This window comes from Lissotriton vulgaris, chromosome 9 (genome assembly GCF_964263255.1).
Source record: "Lissotriton vulgaris chromosome 9, aLisVul1.2, whole genome shotgun sequence".
Taxonomy (NCBI): domain Eukaryota; kingdom Metazoa; phylum Chordata; class Amphibia; order Caudata; family Salamandridae; genus Lissotriton; species Lissotriton vulgaris.
The window spans coordinates 454,067,895-454,091,419 of record NC_141697.1 but is presented as its reverse complement, the minus strand read 5'-3'; the positions used below and the strand labels follow the sequence as shown (position 1 = coordinate 454,091,419).

Genomic DNA, 23,525 nt, shown 5'->3' with positions numbered 1-23,525 from the left:
GTCATAGTAAGTGATGGGCCCCAAAAAAGATAGTCGACGGGTCTCCTATGCAACCACCAGCTAAAATTAAGCACTGCAAGTGGGAAGCTTAAGTTTTTAAATCTTCCTCCGCCTGGGTTTACTAGAATAATTGATGCCCACGGGTGACTTCTTGGGGACGCAGAGCCAGTGACAACAAAGCTAAAGGCACATTCTGCTTGTGGAAGTGATCATCGCCCAATGTCACCCAAGGATTTATAGAATGCTAGGCAGAAGTAGGCAGTCACTTTACTCTCTTAGGTGTAGCCTGGTGGGCATCCCTGCTTACATCTAGAACGTTGGGAGTGTGAAGGAGAGAGGTCGCTGATTTTTGCAGCACTGGCATTTCCACAAAACGCAAAAAAATGTAAGCAAAGAACAGTTGCACTTGGTCGGTAAATAAACTTTTTTGAAACACTTTCTTTTGGTGGAAAGAGCTTCTGCTGAAATACTTTTTGGTTTGACCTGCGTCACATTTGTATCTTTAATCCAGTACCACATCCATAAAATATGGCAACTTGGGGTGATGCTTTGGAGGAGTGTTGCAACTCGCATATCACTGGCTTGTGCAATGTAACATTATAATAATTCTTACTTCCAGTTCGCGGCAAATGAGGACTTTAGAGGTCCTTGTGTTTTTTTTTTTGTAATATAACGTATTTCCTAAAGTATAATCACATGTATGCATTAGTTTAAGAAGATACAAGATAAATGCATCTTTAAAGGCAGTTAGAAGAGGTCACATCTTACCACTTAAATTGCTTGAGAAAAATATTCAGGTTGAGACTTCTTTTGGAGTCCAAGAAGGTAATCTGTTGACGAAAAGCAAACAATTTAATGTCGATTTTCAAAAAGTATATTTGATGCAAGGGAGAATTGGAATTAACCGCATACCTCTTTGGGCGGCTTCTTCACAGGAGCGGCCTCCTTTTCCTTCGGTGTTATCGGTGCCACACAGAACAGTTCCTCGATGCTCGTATAGTTCGGCTCTATTGACTCGTTAGATGTGCTGACGGATGCCCATATGGAGTGAGTGTCTGAAAGGGACAATGATGGGAAACAAGCAGTGAATTTGAGAGCTTCCAAAATGCCTGCAAATGCTGGAGAAGCAAAACATCAAAAGGCAAGTAGGTCACAAAGTTCTTTACCTTTTTCCATGAAATCCCTTAATGTTTCATTAAAACGTTAAAAAATGTTGCAATGCCTTTTGCCTCAAGAGTTGGCTTTAGCCCATCTGTCTTTTGAATTCTCATTTGTTCTAGCAGAGTTTTTAGTATTTCAGACTACCACAGAATCAAAGCATGAGAGTCAAAACATTTTGAAGTGCATCACTTACAGGGTCGAACTTGGACAGAAGTTACATTCCAGCACCAACATAAAAGTGATCCCCATTAGTGAATTATATGGCTAAAAAGGTGGCCAATGTTTGCAAACTGAGACAATTATGAACTTGCAAAGACACGTTATAGGGAAGACTGCATGCATTACAGTTTGCAGGAGGTAGTGTTTGTTTTAATATCAAACAAATAATCAGTAAAAAGTGGTGAAACGGACCATAATACAGGCACAGAAACTGCCAAAAACTAGCCCACACCCTGACCTGCCGGACTAGTATACTGGGCACTGCCTTATTCCCCTATAGGCCAGTCCGACCCTGATCACTTCCTGTTCTAGGGGAAAAAGGTGTTTAGACTTACCAATCAAATAAACCCCAATGGTTCATCCCAGGTGAAGTCCGATTTTAAATTGCAATTCTGAAAATGCCTCTTTTTAGAAAGTGGGCAACAGCTAAGCTCTGTGTCCCTCTAGACAGCCACATACAAAGGGAGCTTAGATGTGACTTCATGGGCTAGCCACCTCCTGATGATCCATACTGGACAGGATGGGAAGGATGAAGACTCTGCCAAGTAGGACTGCTGTGCCTCTGAAGCACTGCTACTCTACTGCACCGCTGCTTTGCTGGATTCCTGCCTTGCTTCGCTGACTTGTCTGCTTCCTCCTTCCATCCTTGCCTGGGTAAAAAGGACTGGACCCACATCTCTTGAACCCAGAGTGACTCCAAGGATTTTCTGACTTGCCTCCTGTTCTGAAGATTCATGGACATCGAAGACTTCCAACCACCCAGCAACAGCACCTGGATATCTGTGAGTCTTTTCCTCCCAAGTGGTGCCAACCCAGCCCGTTGGAAGTGGGTAGAGAGCGGCTTGTACCAAAATCCACCCATCGCTGCACCGCTTGGAACAGGTGCATCTCCCTCGAAGACAACACGCCACCGCTGCCATGATTAAGTGCATTGTTTTACAGACTGTGGCACATTGTCTCTATTTCAGACGCAACTTTGACTTTGCGCGGCTCATAGCCAATGCGGTGCCCACATCCGGAGTATCATTGGTGAGGCATTGCCTCCTCTGCTCCTCGCATCTTCCTCAATGATGCAAATAAGGTACTTTGCAGTGGCCGGGCCAAGGCTGGTCCGTTTATCTGACCAGTGCTCTATAGCGTTAACCTGAACTTTCAAATTTGTGCTGGTAAAGTGCGAACAGATAGCTGCGGTTGGCGTTTTATGTTTTTAAGCACTACTTTTCAGTTTAATCTTTAAAAATTCATAACTCCGGTACTACTTATTGGATTTTTCATTTTTGTTGTTTTGGTCTTGGTTTGTGCATTAAATTATGCTCTATTTGATCACCAGGTGTGGTCTCTTTTTGCGTTTTCACTGTTTTAAGTGTTGCACAAATGCTTTACACATTGCCTATTAAGTTAAGCCGGACTGTTGAGCACGGTTAATTTAGAGTGTGATTGTGACTTAACCTGACTAGGATTGTGATTCATGCTTGGACTAGGTGCAAACTTCTGTGTTGGAAAAGCCTAGGATAAATAAAGGGTTGAGTTGAGTGCCTGTAAAGCCCTGAAAAGCTGTGTCTCACCCTTTACCAACCTATAAGACATTCTGGGTAGGCTGCATAGAATATGATATTTATTGACTTGACCGGATACAAGCATTTTGGATGAAGAATATTTGACTAACAAGCCTCTTATCCTCAGAATGTATAGGATGTCAGAATGTGGCTTCAGTTCCTTGGTGCCTGCCTGTTTAGAAATTTCAAAACTCTGAATCTCCACCTCTGGGTTCTCCTTCAGATTATTCACTTATTCCTTTTCTCAGAGAATCATGGCAATCAAGACTTTTGTCTATGCCAGCACGTATTTGGTAAGTCTATTTGTCTAACTGGTTCCTCTTTCATGGATTTTAAAACTTAGTTGTCTGTGCATCTATCCCCTTCGTTTGCTCCCTCTCTCCAATTTTATTTCGAGGTTCTGAAACACCCAAAGGGAGTAGACCACTACTAAAAAATTGTAATAAATGAACTCTAGACTGGGTTGGATGTAGGCATGGGATTGTGGTGTAGACAATAATAGGACATGACCCTTCGAGAGTGCTTATAAGTGGTGGTTTCGCTTTCTCAAAATTATGTGGAAACGTGTAAAAAGTAATACGCATTGGTAAAGCCACAAGGTTGTGTTTTCAAGTCTAGCCTACAGCTAGCTTTTAACTTTTCTTTGTGAGATAAGTATTGCACTTGCCATTGGTTAGATTTATCAATCTCATTTACTTTGTTCTCATTTATTTGAAGGCTTACCCTCTCTTCTTCGGTTTGTCCCTACCCACCGCTTATTTACCATACTTGTGATTAGATAACTTTAATCCATTACATCAATGGCACCCGACTCGGTTTCTGTCTTCGTCACACTTCCTCTTAATGCCATGGCTCCCTCTCTCCCACCCTCACTAGAGACTACACAAAGGAGAGGGTGAGGAGAAGTGACACAGGTAGGGGGAGAGGAGAGAAAGGCTTGTGGAAATATATGAGCGAAACAGAGGGGAGAGTGATGCATAGTGGGATCATTTGAAGAAAAAAAACTCGGGGAAACACCGACAGACACATGGTGAAGCACAGAGAATAAGAAGCAAAAAAATTACAGGAGTAAACCAAGGCAGACTTTATCTGTGTGGTTCCAGGCTGCTCCGCTCAGTCGCTCTTTCGCTCACCCCTGGCTCCTCCTACCATCACTCTTACTAGTGATGTGCCAGCATTGAAGGATCAGGAACATCAACATGCTCCTTCAGCAAGCCCATGCTGTTGCACTTCTACATATATAAACATTGTGATTGTCAATATTCACAGACCAAACGCAATAGTAAATCAATTATAAACCAGGACTATCTACAATCATAGAACACTGTGCTTGAGAGGTTCATTCCCTATGGCGTCGACGGCGTTTCGACCTGTTGGATGAGGGTCTCGTCAGGACTAAACAGTGAGGGACATCTCGTGGTGTCTTTAAGTTAGGCAACCCATTCGTGACAGTATAATTGAATTAACTTACAGTATACCCAGCCGGGCACACTGTAGATGGATAGCGTGGTAGTCTTAAATTTAGAGCTGGTGGTCAATGACTTTAGAACGGAAAACACAGACGACCGGAGAAACGCGACCGTGCGAACCGAGTCTTGCGAGCAGGCATCTTCCTGTTCTATGATTGTAGATAGTCACTGTTTATAATTGATTTACTATTGCGTTTGGTCATTTTCCCTTTGTAAATATCCATAGCTAAAAATTGTACAGATCACTTACTGTTTTATGTTCTGTGTTTTTTGCTCACAATATCACTGGGGACACATCGCACTTTTTTTGTATATATGTCACTTTTTTTGTATATATGTCGCTGTTATAATTATAAGACTACTTGTTCTAGTTGAAATACAAGAGTAATTTCTAAAAATTGATATAAGTGTGCTTTTTTCCTTGCCAACCCCTTTCTGTTAAAAACCAATAGTGCTATTTAGCTGTTGTACTGTATATTTTGTATAAATAATTATGCCACAGGAACCATTGTTCTTTGCAATATATTGGGGCAAAACCAATCAGACGCATTACAGCCCATAGGAACTGCCAGGAGACCAGATCAAATGTCTTTTCTGCGTCCAAGAGAATCAGCGAGATCGGGTCTCCTGACACCTCCGCGACATCAAATAAGGTTATAGAGCAACAAATATGCTCTGTAGTTCCTTTTTCTGGTATAAAACCATGTTGCCAATTAGACACTATGGATTCAATATTGGTAGAAAGTCTGGTGGCAACTTTTGAAAAGAAATTTGAGTCAGTGTTGATTAGGGTGACAGGGCGATATGACAACATTTTTTAATGGGGATTTATCTTTTTGGGGGAAAATTACAATTTTAGCGGATGACCACGACTCCAGAGGTTTACTCCCCTCAAAGATTGATTTCACCAGTAACGTGAATATTTCTTTAATTGGTGTTGAGAAAGTCTTATAAAATTCTACAGGGATGTTGTCTGTTCCAGCAGCTTTACCGTCTGGGAGACAGGTGAGTGCCATTAGTATCTTGCTCCAGGTCGGGGACATTTCAATTTCTTCTCTTACAGCCTAAGTTTAGGATTAGGGATACTATCCAGGTATTTCTTAATCTTAGCCTGTATATCCATATTGGTTCCTTCTATGTCCTCTGTATAGAGTTCCTTGTAATATTTCCTAAAAGCTTCATTTCTTTTACTAGGATCAGAGGTTCCTACGTTGTCTATATTTATTATATTAATAGTATTAGCCGTTATCTGCTGTCTGGTAGCAATAGCAAGTTGATGACCGATGCATTCTCCAAGTTCATAACATTTTTCTTTAGATGCCGCCCATTTCAAAGATATTTTTTCTGTTAAAATCGCACCCATCTCTGATTTAGTCACCATGACTGCCAGTTGGGCCTCCTCAATTCCTGACCCGGCCTGAACCGCATGGATTAGTTTTTTCTCCGCTTCAATCACCCTTCCCTGTGCCAAACTAATTTGTACCTTCTCTTCCCGATTCTTCCGGATAGAGAATCAGAGTGTCTCGCCCCGAATGCCAGCTTTAAGGGTGTCCCAGACGACAGCAATAGAGGCCGTCCCGATATTTATGGTCAAGAATTCTTGCAGCCAGCTGACCATGTGGTCTCGATATTTATGATTATAAAGTAATGTTTTCGAAAGTCCATTGTGAGATTGATTCCTGGCTCCCCCAACCGTCTAAAGTTAGGATGACAGGGTTATGATCGGATAACAGTCGGGGGCGATTTCAATGGAGCACTCATGAATCAGAGCGGAAGATACAAAAAAATAGTCTAGCAAATGATAAGTGGGGAGCAGAGAAAAAAGTAAAACCAAGCTGATCCGGTTTCAGAGAAGCCCAAACATCTTTTATCACAAGAGTGCTAACTAAGTCGAGTAATTCACGAAACACTTTTGGTTTACGACCCTGGTAAACCCAGGACCTTGTTGTTTCCCATAAGCTGGGTAGGTTTAGATTCAGGTCGCTGCACAAGAAGTGGAAGTGGCCAATGAGCAAGTTCTTCGTTTACTTGGAGAATAGCCCCTGGGCCATCCAGATTACAATTTTTTCAGTCTATGCCAGTAAAGACAAATTTTAAAGCTAAAGTACAGGGTGCAATAACACATCTTCCTAAAATATCAACTTTGACTTGATTAACAACAAGCGATAATGATTTCCGGACCAAAATCCCGACACCATTCACCTTACCTCCTTGTGATGTAGCCGCTATGACTTTGTATCCCAGAAAATTAAGTAGAGATCTCTGTGCCCCTTCTGTATGTGTCTCTTGAAGACATAATATCTGCCCCCATTGACCGTAGTACCTGTGCCGTTTTCTATCTCTTAGATGAATCGTTCAAACCACAGATATTTAATGCAACAATCTTAAGTTTATTTAGCATTCCCATTATTTAAGTTTGATTCAGGCACCAGCCGGTAGTAATCCCCTGCGCCCACTGTCACCTAAGGACTCTCAGGTAATTCTTCTGAGCTATGGTACTAAACAAAAAAACACTAAAAACATAATCTAAGCCTGTAGCCATTTAGACAAGTGTAAGCCCTGGACCCTGTGCGACCTCCTCCCCCCCCCCCACCCCCACACCCCCAAAATTGAACAGTCAGGAAAACCCTGAATGATGGTGAGCTAATGTGAGATCCCAGCCTCCACTCCAATAATGATCCCGCCATTTAACAAATGTTTTGGCCCGAGCGGCCATTGCAATCATGGTTGAAGGCGTGTAATAGATCGAAAAGAAAAAGGGAAAAAGCTGTGTTGTGCGAAAGAAAAAAAAAAAGCTTTACAATAATGACAAAGTGCAGGGCACAATTTGAAGATATAAAGTAGAGTGACTGATTATTCAGAGTCAGAGTCAAAGTCAGCGATCTATAGTACTGAGATTTGATTTCCTCAGGTTAACTCAAGTTTCCTTCCTGCTGGACAGTTCTTTCATATATTCTCCCGCCTTGTTCTCCGACAAGAAAACCCGGGTTGATCCTTCAGAGACAATTTTCAGTCTCGCCGGGTTCATCAAGTAAGCTTGAGCTCCCAACTGTTGGAATGGTGTTAGCAGTTGGCAGAGCCGCCACCGCCGCTCTACAGTTGCATGCCCGAAGTCAGGTTTAGAATTTTTTTTATCCCATCTACTTCCTTAGGGGAATTAGGCCTAGCCTGATCGTAAACCAGCTGTCTCAACAAAAAACAAAAAAAGCCATTGGTTTGTCATTACTTGAATTATGGCCGCCTTGTCGGGGTCTGAGATTGCAAGGGAACCGATGAGCCCTTTGGATTTCATGGTCCCAGTTCCAGCTGGTCTGCAAAGGGAAGGCGGCACGGAGAAGTTTGATGATGAATGCTCTAGGGTCTGTCCCTTCGGCCCCTTCCGGAATTCCAAGTAATCTAAGGTTGTTCCGCCGCATTCGATTTTCTTGTTCCTCTTGCTTGCTCATCAGGTCTGTGAGGCAGGCCTCGTGAGTAGTGGATGCCTCCTTAATCTTTGCCACTTCGGTCTCCAAGACCTCCGTTCTTCCTTCCACCATAGCGACCCCATCTCCAATGTCTGTGCAGACTTTGTTTAATTTTCGTATGCCACCCTGAAGTTTCTTGGATGCCCCTCTTGCTTCTAGGCTCTCTGTTTTAGCCTCCTCCCGAAATTGTTTAATAGATTCCAAGATTGAGAGTAGGAACGGTTCAAGTGACATCATATTAACCATCTGTGAATTTGCCCCTTGCAGGGAGTTCAAAGTGTTGGAAGACTGAGGCCCTTGCGATTGCCCTTGCGATTCAGATTGGCCCAATTTGGTTGACTAAGTTTCCTGCTCCTGGTTTTCTTTTTTTTCATAGTATTTACCGCCGAGTCGTTCATGCCCCCTTCTGGCGAGCTAGTCTCCGAATCATCTGTCCTGGATCTTGACACAGAACCGTCCAAAACTGAGAAGAAGTTTTCGTTTCCTAAGTCTGGTGTCTGAGGATCGGACAGATACAGAGTCATGCCATCATCTTTCGTGCCTCCCTGGCCTTTAAGTTGGTTGGCATTTTTAATAGCACTTGTAGGGTCGTTATCAGGACCATTGCCGTCCAAGATTGCTGTAGCTGGGGGGTCTGACAGTACAACATCCAGAGCAGTATTATCAGGTGTTGCAACCTGGTCGTCATGGCTTAGATCTGGGACTGATGGTATTACTGTCTTCTTTTGATGATCGGGTAGCTGTGGGTAAGGTAAGGAGGACCTGGCGTTTACAGACAAAGGAGGTTCCAAGTCTGGTAAGCTGCCTGACTCCGGATGGGTGGATATGCATCAAGTGCATGGGTAAGACCTTTTTTTTTTAATAACAGGGAAATGTCTCGCAATCGACGGGTAATTTCCACTGGGAACAGTGCCAGCAGTGCTACTACCTAAGGTATCTTTAAGATTACTGGCCCCTGCAGCCTTGCTTGACTTTTACCCCCTTCTTCCCTTTTACCTTTCTTCAGAAGCTCCGTCTTTTCAACAGCTTTCTCAGTCTTTTCCGGGTTTTCCTTTTCTCCATCATCTCTCCTCTTCATTGTTTGGATTCCCTTTCTCTTTCCCCTTAAGCATTCTTTGCCCACCTGTAGTCATTTTGCGGCTCTTTGTACAGGTTGAACGCTCTGAGCATCCAGCACAACAGGGGAGAGCACACAGTGCTTTAACCAGAAGGGTGAAGGAGCTATCTAGAGCAGAGGACACACCGCTCCACGGAGATTCGGGAGTGTGCGCTGGCCCCTCTGTGCTGGCTCCGGACATCGGACAAGAATGAGAATCTGTGGGTGAAGCAGGCCGGATTTCTCAAGCGGCTCCTGTGCAGCCATTCGTCCCGGGTTGAAATTCGGGAAATCGAGGCAGAAAGCCGAGAACAGCGTGCAGAACAGATCTGCTCTGGTCCAAAGCTATCGAGACTGGCATGGAGACTGAGACAGGGAAAACTCTCACACCAGCGCCATCTGCTGTTCCCACCAAACAGACCCCTCCAGAATGATACAAGACATTGCTCAGTGCCCATCAGGTCTTCAATAGTGTTCGCTAAGTGTTTGGAATATCCAAATTAAATTACTATACTTCTATCAAGTGTAATGATAATCTGTCTTTGATATTTCAGAATGCATACACTCGACACTGGCACACCGCGGGAATCAAACTAGGAGATTTATTTTGGTCCGGTGACATCCGTCCAATTTCAGAAATCCAAACCGGTTATAATTTGGGTGATAATCCGATCTTTCAATATCAGGCTATTATGAGGTTTAACACATAAAACTGGTGGGACCGCGTGCTTTACTATGGTTGTCTTAATTGATAAATTATTGAACCCAGTACTCGCCAGGATAGGAAGTATCTACTCCATTCTAAATGGACAGCGGACAGATCTAGACAAAATGGACACTAAATGGCAGCTCAAACAACGCCCCACCAAATGTCTTTTGTTCAGCTTATGATCAAGCTCAGATATTCTTGCTTTCCTCCAAGTTGCAAGCGCAGTTTTATAAGACTGCCTTTTTTTTTATATATAACACCTTCTAGAGTTGCTAAATGGTCATCTGGTTCCGGAGCAAATTGGCCGTGATGCACAGTATATAACGCGGATATTGTACATATGTTTGCCACCTGCCCCAACCTCCAGTCATTAATACAAGAAGTACAAAAATGTTTGGGCAAAGTACGATCTTCAAATATTCAACTTACACCTCGTACCATTTTGCTAGGGCTATATGACCAGTTAGATCCAAAGGCCGGAGGTGCATTGATTTTTGTAGCTAGGACTATTTTCAGGATATGCATCGCCTCTTACTGGAAAGATCTGAATCCTCCATCATTTGGGCAATGGCAAGCTAGGCTATTTGCCACATTCAGGTTGGAATAGGCTATCTACGCCAAGAAAGGGCGAAGGGCTAAACAAAGGGGCCAGGTAGTTTGGGGTCCTATGGCCAATTGGTTAGAGTCCACAAACACCTAAAATCTAAGGGCCAGTGCCAGTGGGTAGTGGGGCTCTTTATTTCTATTTTTAATTCCCTCGCTCTACTCCGCTCCGTCTGTAAAAGGAGGAGGGGAACGAAAAAGAAAAAAGAAAAACTGTATATCTTATGTTTTTAGGTTTTATTTTCCCCTTTTTCCTTATTTCGGCCCACTTGTTCGCTGTATTCCTTCTTTAGCCTCATTAGCTTGGACTCACTCTTAGGATCTGTTTTTCGTTTTGCTTATAATCATAGCGGTCGCTGAAGTCAGAATGCAACTTTGTATATGCAACCTAAAGAAAAAAAGCGCAATTGGTGGATTGCTTGTAACCACATGTATATATATGAGGACTCCTTTCTGTTTCCCTAACTCTGAACCGGGGGGGGGGGGGGGGGGGTCTGACTAGCATACTGCTAAATTGACTTGTAAACTGTTGAATCGAAAATAAAAACTTTTTTAAAATAAAAAGAAAGTAAAAAACTAATTCTGGACCTTAGGTGTGCTGGAGAGCTTCTACACTGTTCAATATAAATCAATCAGGATTTATGAAGCGGTGCTAATCACCCAATACGGTATCCAAGGGCGTGCCAGTCCCAGAAGGCTCATTGAAACAGCCAGGTCTTAAGGGCCCTTCGGAATTGCGGAAGGCAGCAGATGGTCTGGCGCTGCATGGGGAGGAGATTACAGGTCTTTGCTGCAATGTAGGAGAAGGAGCATCCGCTAATTAGGATTCTGTGGATGCAGGGAGAGTGGACCAGTGATAGGGAGGCAGAGCAAAGTTGGTGGAAGTTCAGATCGATGGTTGGTGGAAGTTGTGGTGGCCATTGATGTAGGCAGGTCCTTAGTTCTGTAGAGTCTTGTGTGTGCAGGACATCAATTTGAATTACCATCTCTTTGGTACAGGGAGCCAGTGGAGTTGTCCAAGGTGGGGTGTAAAGTAGGTTCATCAGGAAGGGCAAAGGCGAGTCTGTCTGTGGTGTTCTGTATAGTTTCAAGTCTCTGTAGGTGGTGTGCGGCAATCCCTATGTAGAGAGCATTGCCATAGTGCACTCAGCTGGTGATGAGGCTTCACGTGTGCAGGGAAAGGCATTTGAAGATGTTCCGTAGGCATTCATAGAGTGAGAAAGCAGGCGGATGAGAAGGAGTTTATCTGTGATTTCATGGTGAGCTTATTATTAATGATGATTCCAAGGTTTCTGCCGTCATCTGTGGGTATGGGTGCAGGTTAGGTCTGAGGGACACCAGGAGTCGTCCCAGAGGTTGCTGTTACGAAGATCAGTACTTCTGACTTGTCCATGTTCAGCTTCAGGCAGTTGTTCTTCAACTAGTCCGTGACAGTTATCATGCACCTGTGGAAGTTGGTCCTGGTGGTGGTAGGGTCATTGGTTAGGGAGAGGATGAGTTTGGTGTCGCCTGCATAGGATTTTAAGTTGAGACTGTGGGACTGGACGTTGTTGGCCAGTGGGGTCATGTATACATTGAAGAGCTGAGGGAGGAGTCCTGGGGACACTGCAGACTAGGTCTTTGGGATAGAAGGTAAAAGGTGGTAGGCAGACCCTTGTGTTCTTACGGTGAGGAAGGAGGTGATCCATCGGAGTTAATCCTCTTCGATGCGGTGGAGTCTTTCAATCAGTGTGTGGTGGGATACCGCATCAAAGGCTGCCGAGAAGTTCAGATGGATCAGGGCCACCAATTAGCCTCAGTCGAGGAGGTTTTGAATGTCATTGATGGCTGCGATCAGCAAGGTCTCAGTGCTGTGAAAGAATGATTGGGAGGAGTTGAGTAGCTGGTTCTGCTACAGGTTTGTTGTGGGTTGCCCGTTGATAGTAATTTCCAGTACCTTGGCAGGAAATGGGAGCAAGGATATTGGCCTGTAGTTCCTGAGTTTACTGGGGTTGGTGGAGGGTTTTTTGAGTAGTGGTCTAATGTTGGCATATTTCCAGGCATCGGAAATGTTTTGGTGATTATTGAGATGTTGGCCAGGGAGGTGATTTCCTGGCCTATTCTATGACTTCCAAAGTTGAAGATGTGGTGCGAGCATTGGTCTGTGGGAGTTCCTGAGTGGATGGATTTCATGATGGCTGAAGTGTCCAGGGCGGAGAGCTGGTTCCAGGATGGTCAATTTGTGGTTTGTGCCAGTTGCTGTGATGATGTACCAGTCAATGAAGTCAGTGGGTATAGGTTAGAGTTCAAAGTTTCTGTATATGGTCGATCTAGTCATGGAAGAAGCTGACAAGTTTGTCGCACAGCTCCTGTGAGGGTGTGACATTGTTTTTGCTGGCAGCCATGATGGAGAACTCCTTAACGATGTTGAAAAGTTCCTTGCTGTTGTTGGCACTTGTTTTGATACGTGCTGTTAGGCCTTTCTTGTTGCCCTCAGTTGTGTTACTTAAAACCTTTATCACAAGCATATGGTCACCACGTTTAAGTAGGAGCATTTTCTCCTTTTCTTCTTTTTAATTTATGTGGCGTATGCTTTCAATAAACAAAGTTTTTGCAAATGCTATTTTTTGTTTTGCTTACTATCAGTTTGTCAGCATTACAGCAAGACTACTCTATGGCAATGTTTCGGTTCTGCCTAAAGGAGTGCGAGAAGTCCAACAGTTCCTTTCTCATACAAGAGGCACTCTACGATTTCTCACCAGCCCGGCTATGGCAAAACTGACTATATCTGCATCTACTTCAAGTCTGACCTAGTATATAAGAGACTCACCTTCCTCTCTGTTCCACTGCAATTTTGACAAGCTATTTTACCTAAAGTGTTGGACTCCATGGGTCAGAATGTTTGGGATGATATGGCAACTATCCTAATTACCACACGGCGGTAGGCACATTTGCAAAGATCCGAGACATTGTTCATTGTAATACTACTGAAAGACGTTTTGTCTGCTATCATTTGGTTCAGTGCAATATTCAGATTATGCACCATCCCCCTTCATTTCCAAGTGGTGTATAATGTTTTGTGTCTTAAACTTAACTTTCAGTGTTCATCGAACTGGATTTTACACATTCACTTTATTTTTTTTCAGTGTGTACTGAAAGGCGTGCCAGAAGACAAACTGATGGGATCTAAGGGTTGAGCAATCATCGTCTCTTGCTGAGGAGCCGCCAACCTACATAATTACAGGAAGAATGTTTTATTATACAAGCAGATGGATTTTTCTGGGTCATCACTATACTTTGTATGTAACTTTAGAACTGTATAACTGCTTTGGCATGTCTGCATTTGACGGTCTTTAGCCCTGTTGAACAATTAAGTTTGGTCTTGGTGAAACACTGCAAATTGAGCAAAGACGACAATTAATCCATCCCTCATTGTATGGAATGAGCATTTCTTACTAGAGATGTACTGCGACATAGGAGACTTCAATTTCATTACATATCTCCATTTGATCAAAGAATGGAAATATCATCACATTAGGGAAGAACACTTTCTCCAAAATAGGTTTTATTTAGCCAAATCAGGATTTTCCAGCAGATGGCAGGACAACCTCCAATCAATGGTGGTCAACTTTCCTGATGACTGTGAGGGAGCAGAAGGTGTGCAAGTCTACTTTATCCCTTCCTGGTCACTACAGCATTACAAAATGGGCTGGAGATGCTTGTGTGGCCTCTTCTGTAATACAAATTGTGATGGCGCACATGTAGCACCAGTGCAAGCTCAAGGGGGTTTCCCTCACTTGCATGTGGTTGTGGCTCCGTGTACATGAGGAAGACTATGCCTTTAAACCCATGCAACATCACAGATGAGGGCCAGAAGAAAAGATGTTGTCAGAGGAAGCATGGACTGGGAGCCATATAGAGGTGGTGCACAGTCTGCTGCTTGAAGGGGGAACCTCTGGGCATTCTCTTGCAGGTGGGTGTAATCACCAACTGTAATCACCCACTGCAACCACATACTGGAGAATCAATGCTACTCCCACCCCCTTTCAGATGTAGGCCAGGTTGCCAGGTTTCAACTCAAGTGAAAGAGGGACTGGCAACTTCAACCAGTGCATATCGCCCAGGACACGTGTTAGCTTGTGGCTGTCCTGGAGTGCACATTGCTGGTCTGTGCCCGGTGCAATGGGGACTGGTATGCAAGTAGACAGTTCAAATGAAGCATAGAAACTAATTTGCCTCTGTACAGACTAGCAATAGAAGCCACCAGCAGTATTTTGCTTCAGGACATTGTGGGTAAACAACAGTTTCCTGATATCTTGCTCAACTGTAGACATTAGGTCTTAAAAAATCATTCAAGGGGGACATTTTCTCCATGTGCCAACCATCATCAGTAGCAAGCGGGACCAACTGATCATTTTTACAGTATTCGCACTATTCGGAGCATACACTCTGAAACTGAGTTAACCAAATGTTTATGGCTGGCCGGGTAGTAATGACACGGTGAGCACAAAATTATGAAATGGTTTGTAGCACATTGTCATTAGCAGAGGTTGAGATTAATTCAGGCTTTTCACTGTTTATTTTGGGCAAGTCTGGTCGCTTTTCAATTGATCGGTCTAACATTTAATCACTGTGTAGTAGAACAGTTTTTATGGTATTGTTTTATTCAACTTCACTTCAGGAGGAAGAACTTGTGCTTGTTCTGCTACAGCCTTGAAACAAACGAGGGTTCGGCTTGAGCGCAGTAAGGCTACGCCTGAATTAGTATGAAAACAAAACAAATGCCAGTACTGCTCTTGTTATTTTGTTAAAGATACAAGGAGCTGAGTGTGCCTTTCTCAGCTTCGTTGACCAATTATTCAGTCCACACCTAATGTTTATAAGAAGGAATTTTATTTTCTACTTCCAAGAATTCGTATTTTCTTTGTACTTTTTTTCAAAAGGCTTTTTCAACTTTATATATACATCAAAAGAAGGATTAAATAACAAATACAACGATTGGGCAAGGGAATTACAAAAAGTACAATCTCAAGTGAGAATTAAGTGTGAGTGATGCAGGAGTATATACAAGACACAACAAATATCCACTACTGTTCTCTCAAAATACGCAAGTTCACCAAACATACTACAGTCATTCTACATGAAAACACTAAGATAAGTGAGGGAATTGGTGGGATTATGTACATGGGACAAAGACTCTTTATCAACTATATACAATTCGAATAGGCAGAAGAAATCAAAGAAGTTCTATTCGACATGAAAAAGACAATCCAAAAGAATGTATGCTCGGTCAAATCAATTTGAATGCACTATATGCACAACCTAGATGAATCTCAATCAGCCAGATGACACAAGGTCACCATAGGAAGAAATTGAAAGATTATACTATCTAGAGGGGTCGACGCGTTTCGAATCCCATTATTTCCTGGGATTCTCCTCAGGACCAGAAACAGACATGGATCTACATGGTTATACATTGGCAAGACAAACCAGGAGATAAGACAACGTATTTCACAACATAGGTCGAGAATAAAGACGAAAATCCTCACAGCTCCACTAGTCCAACATTGGCTAGAAAAAGGACACATTGAAACAGACCTTAAATGGACAGTTATTTCTAAAATTGACCCAGACAAGAGAGGAGGTGACTTAGAAGCCAGACTTAGACAACGGGAGGCAATGCTTATCCTTAAATTCAACACCACCACAAAAGGATTGAATGAAATGTCGGAACTGTACCATTTATAGAACAAGAAGATACAGACTACAAATCCCAGAATCCTTAGACACCTGGATGACGCCTGTTTAAATGGCCTCAGTTATGACCACTTAGCACGGCGCCCAATTCAATTGCCAAACGAAGGCCACAGACAGAGACGGCGGATGGTAAGAGCCCACGGGGATTGTTTCACCATTTCTAACAAAGCACGGCAACTAGGACGGTAATATGCAATCACATTCACACGCTTTCGATGATCTATTGACAGATGGACCCTTAACCACAGGCTCCGCTTCCAACTTCTGATTGACATCAGACTCAAAAACCGTGAACCTCCCGAAGGAGACTACAAAACACGTCGCAGTAAGTAGAACAACGCCCTTCTTCCCGTTCTTTTCAGCCATGCCGTTTTCTTGATCTAGTCATTCATGGCGTACCCCTTCCTCTTTACAGATTTCTTCAAAGAATTCACCAAGAAATCCTGACAGGTACTACTAGTGTGTGTGCAAGGCAGAGTGCATTGTTGAGTTTCCCGCTGGTGTGTAGACAGTTGACTGAGTGTTTTCTATTTTTGTTTTATGTTTTACAGATCCATGTCTGTTTCTGGTCCTGAGGAGAATCCCAGGAAATAATGGGATTCCAAACGCGTCGACCCCTCTAGATAGTATAATCTTTCAATTTCTTCCTATGGTGACCTTGTGTCATCTGGCTGATTGAGATTCATCTAGGTTGTGCATATAGTGCATTCAAATTGATTTGACCGAGCATACATTCTTTTGGATTGTCTTTTTCATGTTGAATAGAACTTCTTTGATTTCTTCTGCCTATTCGAATTGTATATAGTTGATAAAGAGTCTTTGTCCCTTGTACATAATCCCACCAATTCCCTCACTTGTCTTAGTGTTTTCATGTAGAATGACTGTAGTATGTTTGGTGAACTTGCGTATTTTGAGAGAACAGTAGTGGATATTTGTTGTGTCTTGTATATACTCCCGCATCACTCACACTTTATTCTCACTTGAGATTGTACTTTTTGTAATTCCCTTGCCCAATCGTTGTATTTGTTATTTAATCCTTCTTTTGATGTATATATAAATTTGAAAAAGCCTTTTGAAAAAAAGTACAAAGAAAATACGAATTCTTGGAACTAGAAAATAAAATTCCTTCTTATAAACATTAGGTGTGGACTGAATAATTGGTCAACGAAGCTGAGAAAGGCACACTCAGCTCCTTGTATCTTTGACAAAATAACAAGAGCAGTACTGGCATTTGTTCTGCTACAGCAGCATTGTGTCATCGCTTGAGGAGTTCTTTTTGAGTATTGCAGTCTGTCTGGTTGGAGGTATAATTTAGGAACCATAGCTTTCTATATTTGCATTTCAAAGCGCCTGAATGAAAATCGAATATATATCAAACATAGTAGAACTACTTCTTTACTCAGTAGTCAGCGAAGAATAGTTCTTTCTTATCCAGTAGAAAGCCAAAGGATTGTAGTTGGTACTTGAAAGAGTACAAAACCAAGGATTGGGCTCACACATACACATATTTGATAACCCACAATATTTCAGAATTTTTACGAGCAACACTTAACACAGATCTCCAATAATTACATAGAACCAGACAGGGTACACACATGAGCAATATTTAAAACCAAATGTTACATGTATTAACAGGCCATAGAGAGACATAATTTTAAAAAATCATAATATGTAAAGTGAAATGATTTTGCCAAAGTATGACGAGTATATTTTCACTTAATTTACATTTAGTGATAAGATTTGGCAGATCAATTACAGTACCATGAACCATTAAACTAGGCAATGCAATACAACATATCAGATCAGTTTACTAACAATCCCAACATTTAACACAGACATGCTTGCCCTAGCTTCATATATTGAAAAATACAAATACTTACCCCTTACTGCACTTGGAGGAAGTTTTTGCCAGTTCAGCTTCTTCATGTTTAATGTTGGCCTGCTAGCACTGCTAAAGTAAGCATTCCTTGAAGATCCTACAGAGTATCCCACATGTGCAACCACAATTTCATCCTTGTTCGAGCCAGGAAGTGGAGGTGCACCAGGACATCTTCCCATGCCAGGCAAAGGAGGTGGTGGTATGCCAGTCAGTGGCATACCTGGCAAAGGTGGTGCTGGAGGAGCCCCGCCAAACATGCCTGGCAGTGGTGGAGGAGGTGTTGGCCCACCACACATACCCGGAAGTGGCAGAGCTGGTGGAACCCTAGCAAACATTCCAGGCAGTGGAGGAGCCCCACCAAACATGCCGGGCAGTGGAGGAGGGGGAGCCTTAATTTCATGTGAAGGGGGCAGAGACTCCAGTTGTTTTGATGGCACTGAAGAGATCAGTTGCTGTGTAGTTGTGATATTCTCAGAACATGTAAACGGAGGCTGTGATATTCTGTTTTTTTCCTTTATAGACTCCTCAACTGACTTCTCAGTTTGAATACTTTTATGACATTTTTTAACAGGGCCAATATTCTCCGAATTATTATTATTTTGAAGTTTCTTTAAAACTGCAATTCTCTCAATAATTTTTTCCAGGGTGTTGTCTTCCTCTGTAAAAGAAGTAACATGAAAGGTGTTAGTGCTACATATGTGTGTGGGCACGCATGAGGAAACAGAATAACAAATGTATACGTTGCTCTAAAGAGGTTCTTAACAAGGAAGAGTTTTCAATGTGAATACAGATGTGTAATCCAGATCCACGTCCAAATTGTGACCATGGGATCTGAGCATCTCAATGGTATCTGGAATAGAATAACCATTTATTACAGAAGTTCAACTTGCAATATTTGAAACTGGGTTCAATATGTCCATACACAAATGGCTTGCATGACACTGCAAGTTCCTGAAAATAGGTAACATTAATCTCAACGTTGGCAGTGTGTTTGTATGTGTGATTTTACTGCTAATGGGAAGGTTAGATTATTGGCAGTTAGGTAAGATTTTCAGAAGTCCCTCAAGACCTGCTCAAGGGTGCAGGTAAGAATGAGGTACTACACAAAGCTCGTAAGTATTGGAGAAATACAAATGTACATCTCACTATGTAAGTTCATTTTGTATTCATCCATTACCATCCACACCCAGCCACACAAGAGGGAACATGTGATGTTTTGTAAAGGGAATCTGTAACCATTGCCTGGTTGCAGTATCAGACACTTTACCCTAGAGCCAACCCTGGATATTAAGAGCCACCTGCACATTTTCAACACAATGTATGCTGAAGCAAGTATTGTTTGGATTGCCAAGCTAGACAGTCCAACAGCTCTTTACATTTCAGCATAGTGGCACAATGGTAAACTGCATTGCAGGTGTTATTTGAATACCGAATGCATCACACTTTACATCAACATTTGATGAATGGAGCAGGCCACTTAGCCTAAGGGTGTATTTATGGGAAACTTCAATTAGATAAAGGCCAGAATCCCAATGTGCCTTCCCTCCACCGGCAAGAGAACAAACGCGTCTTCGGAAAAATTGAAAATTAGAAAAACTATTTCTAGCCGAATCGTAATCCCTCCTTTTTTAGCCTCACCATCAAAAACCCAGCGAAATCATGGTGAAGCCCCTGAAACATGAAAAGAGGCTGAATGTGTTGACAAAAAGAGGGCACTACCTACAGAATGCCGAATAATTTCTTGAGTTGAGAAGAAAATGCCTGCTCGTAACTGTAGTCGATTATATCCAAAGTAATGTTCTTATGTTATCTTTTGCAGGCAATAATCAGTTATCTTTTATTTTTAAGTAACTTTGTCATGATAGTGGTCATAACTTTTTTGCTTTGATTTAACAGAAGCACAGTTTTAACAGTATGGTCTGTCATCGTACATTATTTTAGTCTGTGTATCATCAAACACCGATTTAGAGTATGGGTAGGTGGTCATCTTTAATAGTATTTGTTTTTAATTCGACCTACAGTGGAATGTGTTGCTTTGGACTGGAAATATACTAGTACCCGAAAAAGGAAGCTACATAACAAAACAAGCATTTACAATGCAACGGTCTCGCCTTTGCAAAAGTTAGAGCTATTGGCATTGTAAACAGGGGCGGTGGGTGACATTTTAAAGTGGTGGGGCGCAAAGCGATTTGCATCCAGCACCGTAGCGAGCGAGCGCAGCGAGCGAGCCCCGAACCCCAAAAGGGGGATTTGGGGGGATAACCCCCCAAGAAAATTTTGAAAAAAAAGAAAAATCGTGCATTTTCAAGCAAATTTGAGAAAGCAGGAAGGTTAATAAAGCAATTGTGAAAGTGCAGTTATTACATTAATAGATGGCATAACATAGGTAGCTGCTTATTCAGTATAACCATAGAGCTTCATGCATTTCGTCCTATTACGCTCAGGTGCTAAATTCAGACTATAAGACTTTCATGAAAATCTCAGCTCTAAGAGTAGAAGAAGTTGCACGCAGTTGGGAAACAGCCTTCACAAAGCTTTGGGAAAATGAGAGGCAATTACTTTAAAGCAAACTGAAAGCAATTCATCAAGTAGTAACTTAAAGCAATGCATCCAGCAAAACAGTGCATGCAGTCAACCATACAAAAGTAAACTAAAGCAAGTGTGAACCAGTGAACCTTCACTTTGAAAGCAGGGTGCTAGTCAACAGGCCAGTCACATACATTTAAACTGAAGAAGAGTACACCTCAGCATGCAGGCACCAACATAAAAGCACCAAGCAAGTCAAACAGTTTAATGAAAGAAAAATGAAAGCAATACATCCAGCAAACTAGACAGTGACTCAAAAGTAAACTGAAGCAAGTGCACACTGAAAGGAATGCACAGTCATAATTCAGACATTCACATAAAAGCAACTTACCAAGACACCCAATCAATTACATGGGAAAAAACTTGAGCCAATGCACCCAGAAAACCAGACCAGCACACCAAAGCATCCCACTCCTGATAGGATGGCAGCTGTGCTCTTAGGGTCACCTCTCAGTTTTTTGGCAGGGTTGAGCACCCCCCAGTTTTATGCCCTGTGCGCCTGAAGGGGAGACAGGCAAAAGGGATTTTGGGACATCTGGCACAGCCACTTTGTAATCGAGGTCACCGACCCAGCTCAAGACTGAGTTACAGGCTGATCTTAAATCTTTAAACAACCACAAGGGTCTCCAGCTAGTTGGTTCTTGAGCCAAAAGAGTCCTCAGCTCACTGGGAGTCTTTACATCGTGCCTGAGATGACATGACAATGTCCCTTAATCCGGAGCAACTGTGGGGACTGGTCTGGGTCTGACTTGGTACATCAGAACTGCCCCATACCTTACTGCATTAAAAACATTCAACAGTTTCTGGAGTGAGCCACTTGTACAAGTGGACATAAGTACACCAAAACTCTGGAACGGTCACAAGTAAGCAATCTGAAGTCTTGGCAGCTGTAAATAAACACTTTGACTGTCAGATCACCAATTAGCAATTAAAAGGCTTAAAAGATCACAAAAAGCAACTTAATTACTCCAAATGTGAATGTCACTTCAGACCAGCTTTCGCCTTTCCCTTTATTTTCACTCTACACACTCCAGCAGGCAGCAATCACCAGGGAGGAACACATCCAGCTCACAATTTGACTTCCCAACAATAAAACCAGCAATTTACAGAGTATTGGGTTGTGACAATTAAGGGTTCACCGGTTTGGACAAATGCCAAACACCTTCACAAGCTTTTATACAATGAAATCTCCTAGCTTTCCCAGACTGCAGCCTTCAATATTTATGCAGTTTGCACGCCATATGCAGAGCTCTTTTATCATGCGCAGAAGATGGTGCAGTCCTGTCACATACACATAGTCCAGGCACTGAAGAAACATTGTTCGAGCTTCGAGAGATTACTATTGAATTCCAGTGACGTCTACATTCCTTCCAAACTGTTAAGAAAAATGTGAAATAAAGATGCTGCCAGCTCAAACACATTTTGGCAGTAAGCCTTTAAATTATCTTAATCAACAGAGAGCGAGGCTAAGACTCGAACAACTTAGTGCTTTTTCTTGAGTCTCCGTTTCACATTGGGTCGTGTGCTACATGAATACATATTTATGTACAGACTATAGCTCCATACAGTGAAAATATGTATACATGTAGCACACGTGGCTAACTGGAGGTCCGTGAAAAAAGTCAAAAAAGCACTAAGTGCTGTTCGAGTCTCAGCGCCGGCTCTAATAGATCCTGTGATTTGGGGCAAATCGCTTTGCCTTGTGGTGCTTACAAACCTCTGAGCTAGTGTAATTTAGCCAGGGTGGGTGCACAGGTAATACCCACCAAAACCTTTGGGTCGAGTTTGCAAAACAACAAACTCTCCTGAGTGAACACCACAAAGGCTGTTAGACTGCACAGCTTAAATAGAAAATGCCTGGGCTACCAACTGTACTCTGTTGGACATCACCTGTGACGCAACAAACAAGGGCTCAGCTTCAGCTACAGAACGATACCCGTACCTCCTACTGGTGATTCGACGCTACAGGGAAAAGTGCTGAAACGGGGTCACCACTATCCCCGAGGAATGGTTTTCAGGACACCTTCCCTTTTCTCTGTAAGTGTCTTTCCGTCACCACAGGACTGCGAAGTGCCGATTAAAAGCAACTGCCCACATAAGATGAAGCAATAAAACTGACAATTATGAATCAAAACAGAGAACGAAACGCCACATTTTAGCAGCGTGGCGAGTCAAGTCAGAAGGAAGACCGAGAACAAGTCATTAATAAAAACAAATTAAAGAGAGAACATTCAAACCCACAGTTGCAGGTGTTTGGAATTTTCAACACTGAACCCCCCCAAAAACGGTATCCCAGCACTTCATCAGAGTGGAAGGTAAAATCCGGCAATTTGGTGTCTGTGCAACTGGGTCAGACCACCTCTGAACAGCGGGATGAGGTCTCACGAGGGCATAGGAATATCAGGGACAGGCTCTGGACGTCCGCATGGGAAACAGCATATTGGTCTTAATCTTGTGCCCAGGACCTCTTTCTACTCTCTATCTGTCTAAAGATTCAGGCACCCTCTTGCCTTCCCACCAGGGGCGTAGCTAGAGCTTGTGGCGCCCGGGGCTATCCCTCAGATTGCCGCCCCTGGGAGTGGGGCAGGGGGCTGGGGAAAAAGGACCGAGAGACACGTGGTATCGCCGTTAATAGTTACCTCGATCATGCAAGTTACATGCACATACATGACACAGTCCAAGGCTACACAGTTGAATACAACGGTGAACGGCAGTACAAAGGAGAACACACAGACTGCCACCATACTAACACTTACATTTGTGACATTTAATTGCGGCTCTCTCCAGCACCTGCACCGCCACATATGCAGTGCAATTCTTAAATCCAATATTGTAGCGTGAAGAACAAACTGACGACTTAACGTTCACTATAAGACAACACATCTTTGCTAACATGGATTTGTATGACTGTGGTGCGTCGGTGGTGGGAATCCCGAATCAATCCATTCCTCAAGATCCCCACCGGGCACCGGGACAGGGTGGAATAGTTAGAGGCTGGCTCCCGAGTCCCAGGATGTCGCGCAGTTCAGAAACCTTTGAAATGCCAC

The 23,525-nt window shown here is 42.8% G+C and overlaps 1 protein-coding gene across 1 annotated transcript in view; it reads right to left on the bottom strand.

The window, feature by feature from the left end:
• The window catches only part of LOC147690261 (inverted formin-2-like), a 429,441-nt gene that overhangs the window by 150,029 nt on the left and 255,887 nt on the right, over positions 1 to 23,525 (bottom strand). The window contains exons 8-10 of the mRNA XM_086936660.1: positions 17,894 to 18,550; positions 913 to 1,055; positions 769 to 830 (exon numbers count right to left, since the gene is read on the bottom strand). Coding sequence (XP_086792786.1) covers positions 769 to 830; positions 913 to 1,055; positions 17,894 to 18,550 — 862 coding nt within the window. The remainder of the gene's footprint in view (positions 1 to 768; positions 831 to 912; positions 1,056 to 17,893; positions 18,551 to 23,525) is intronic.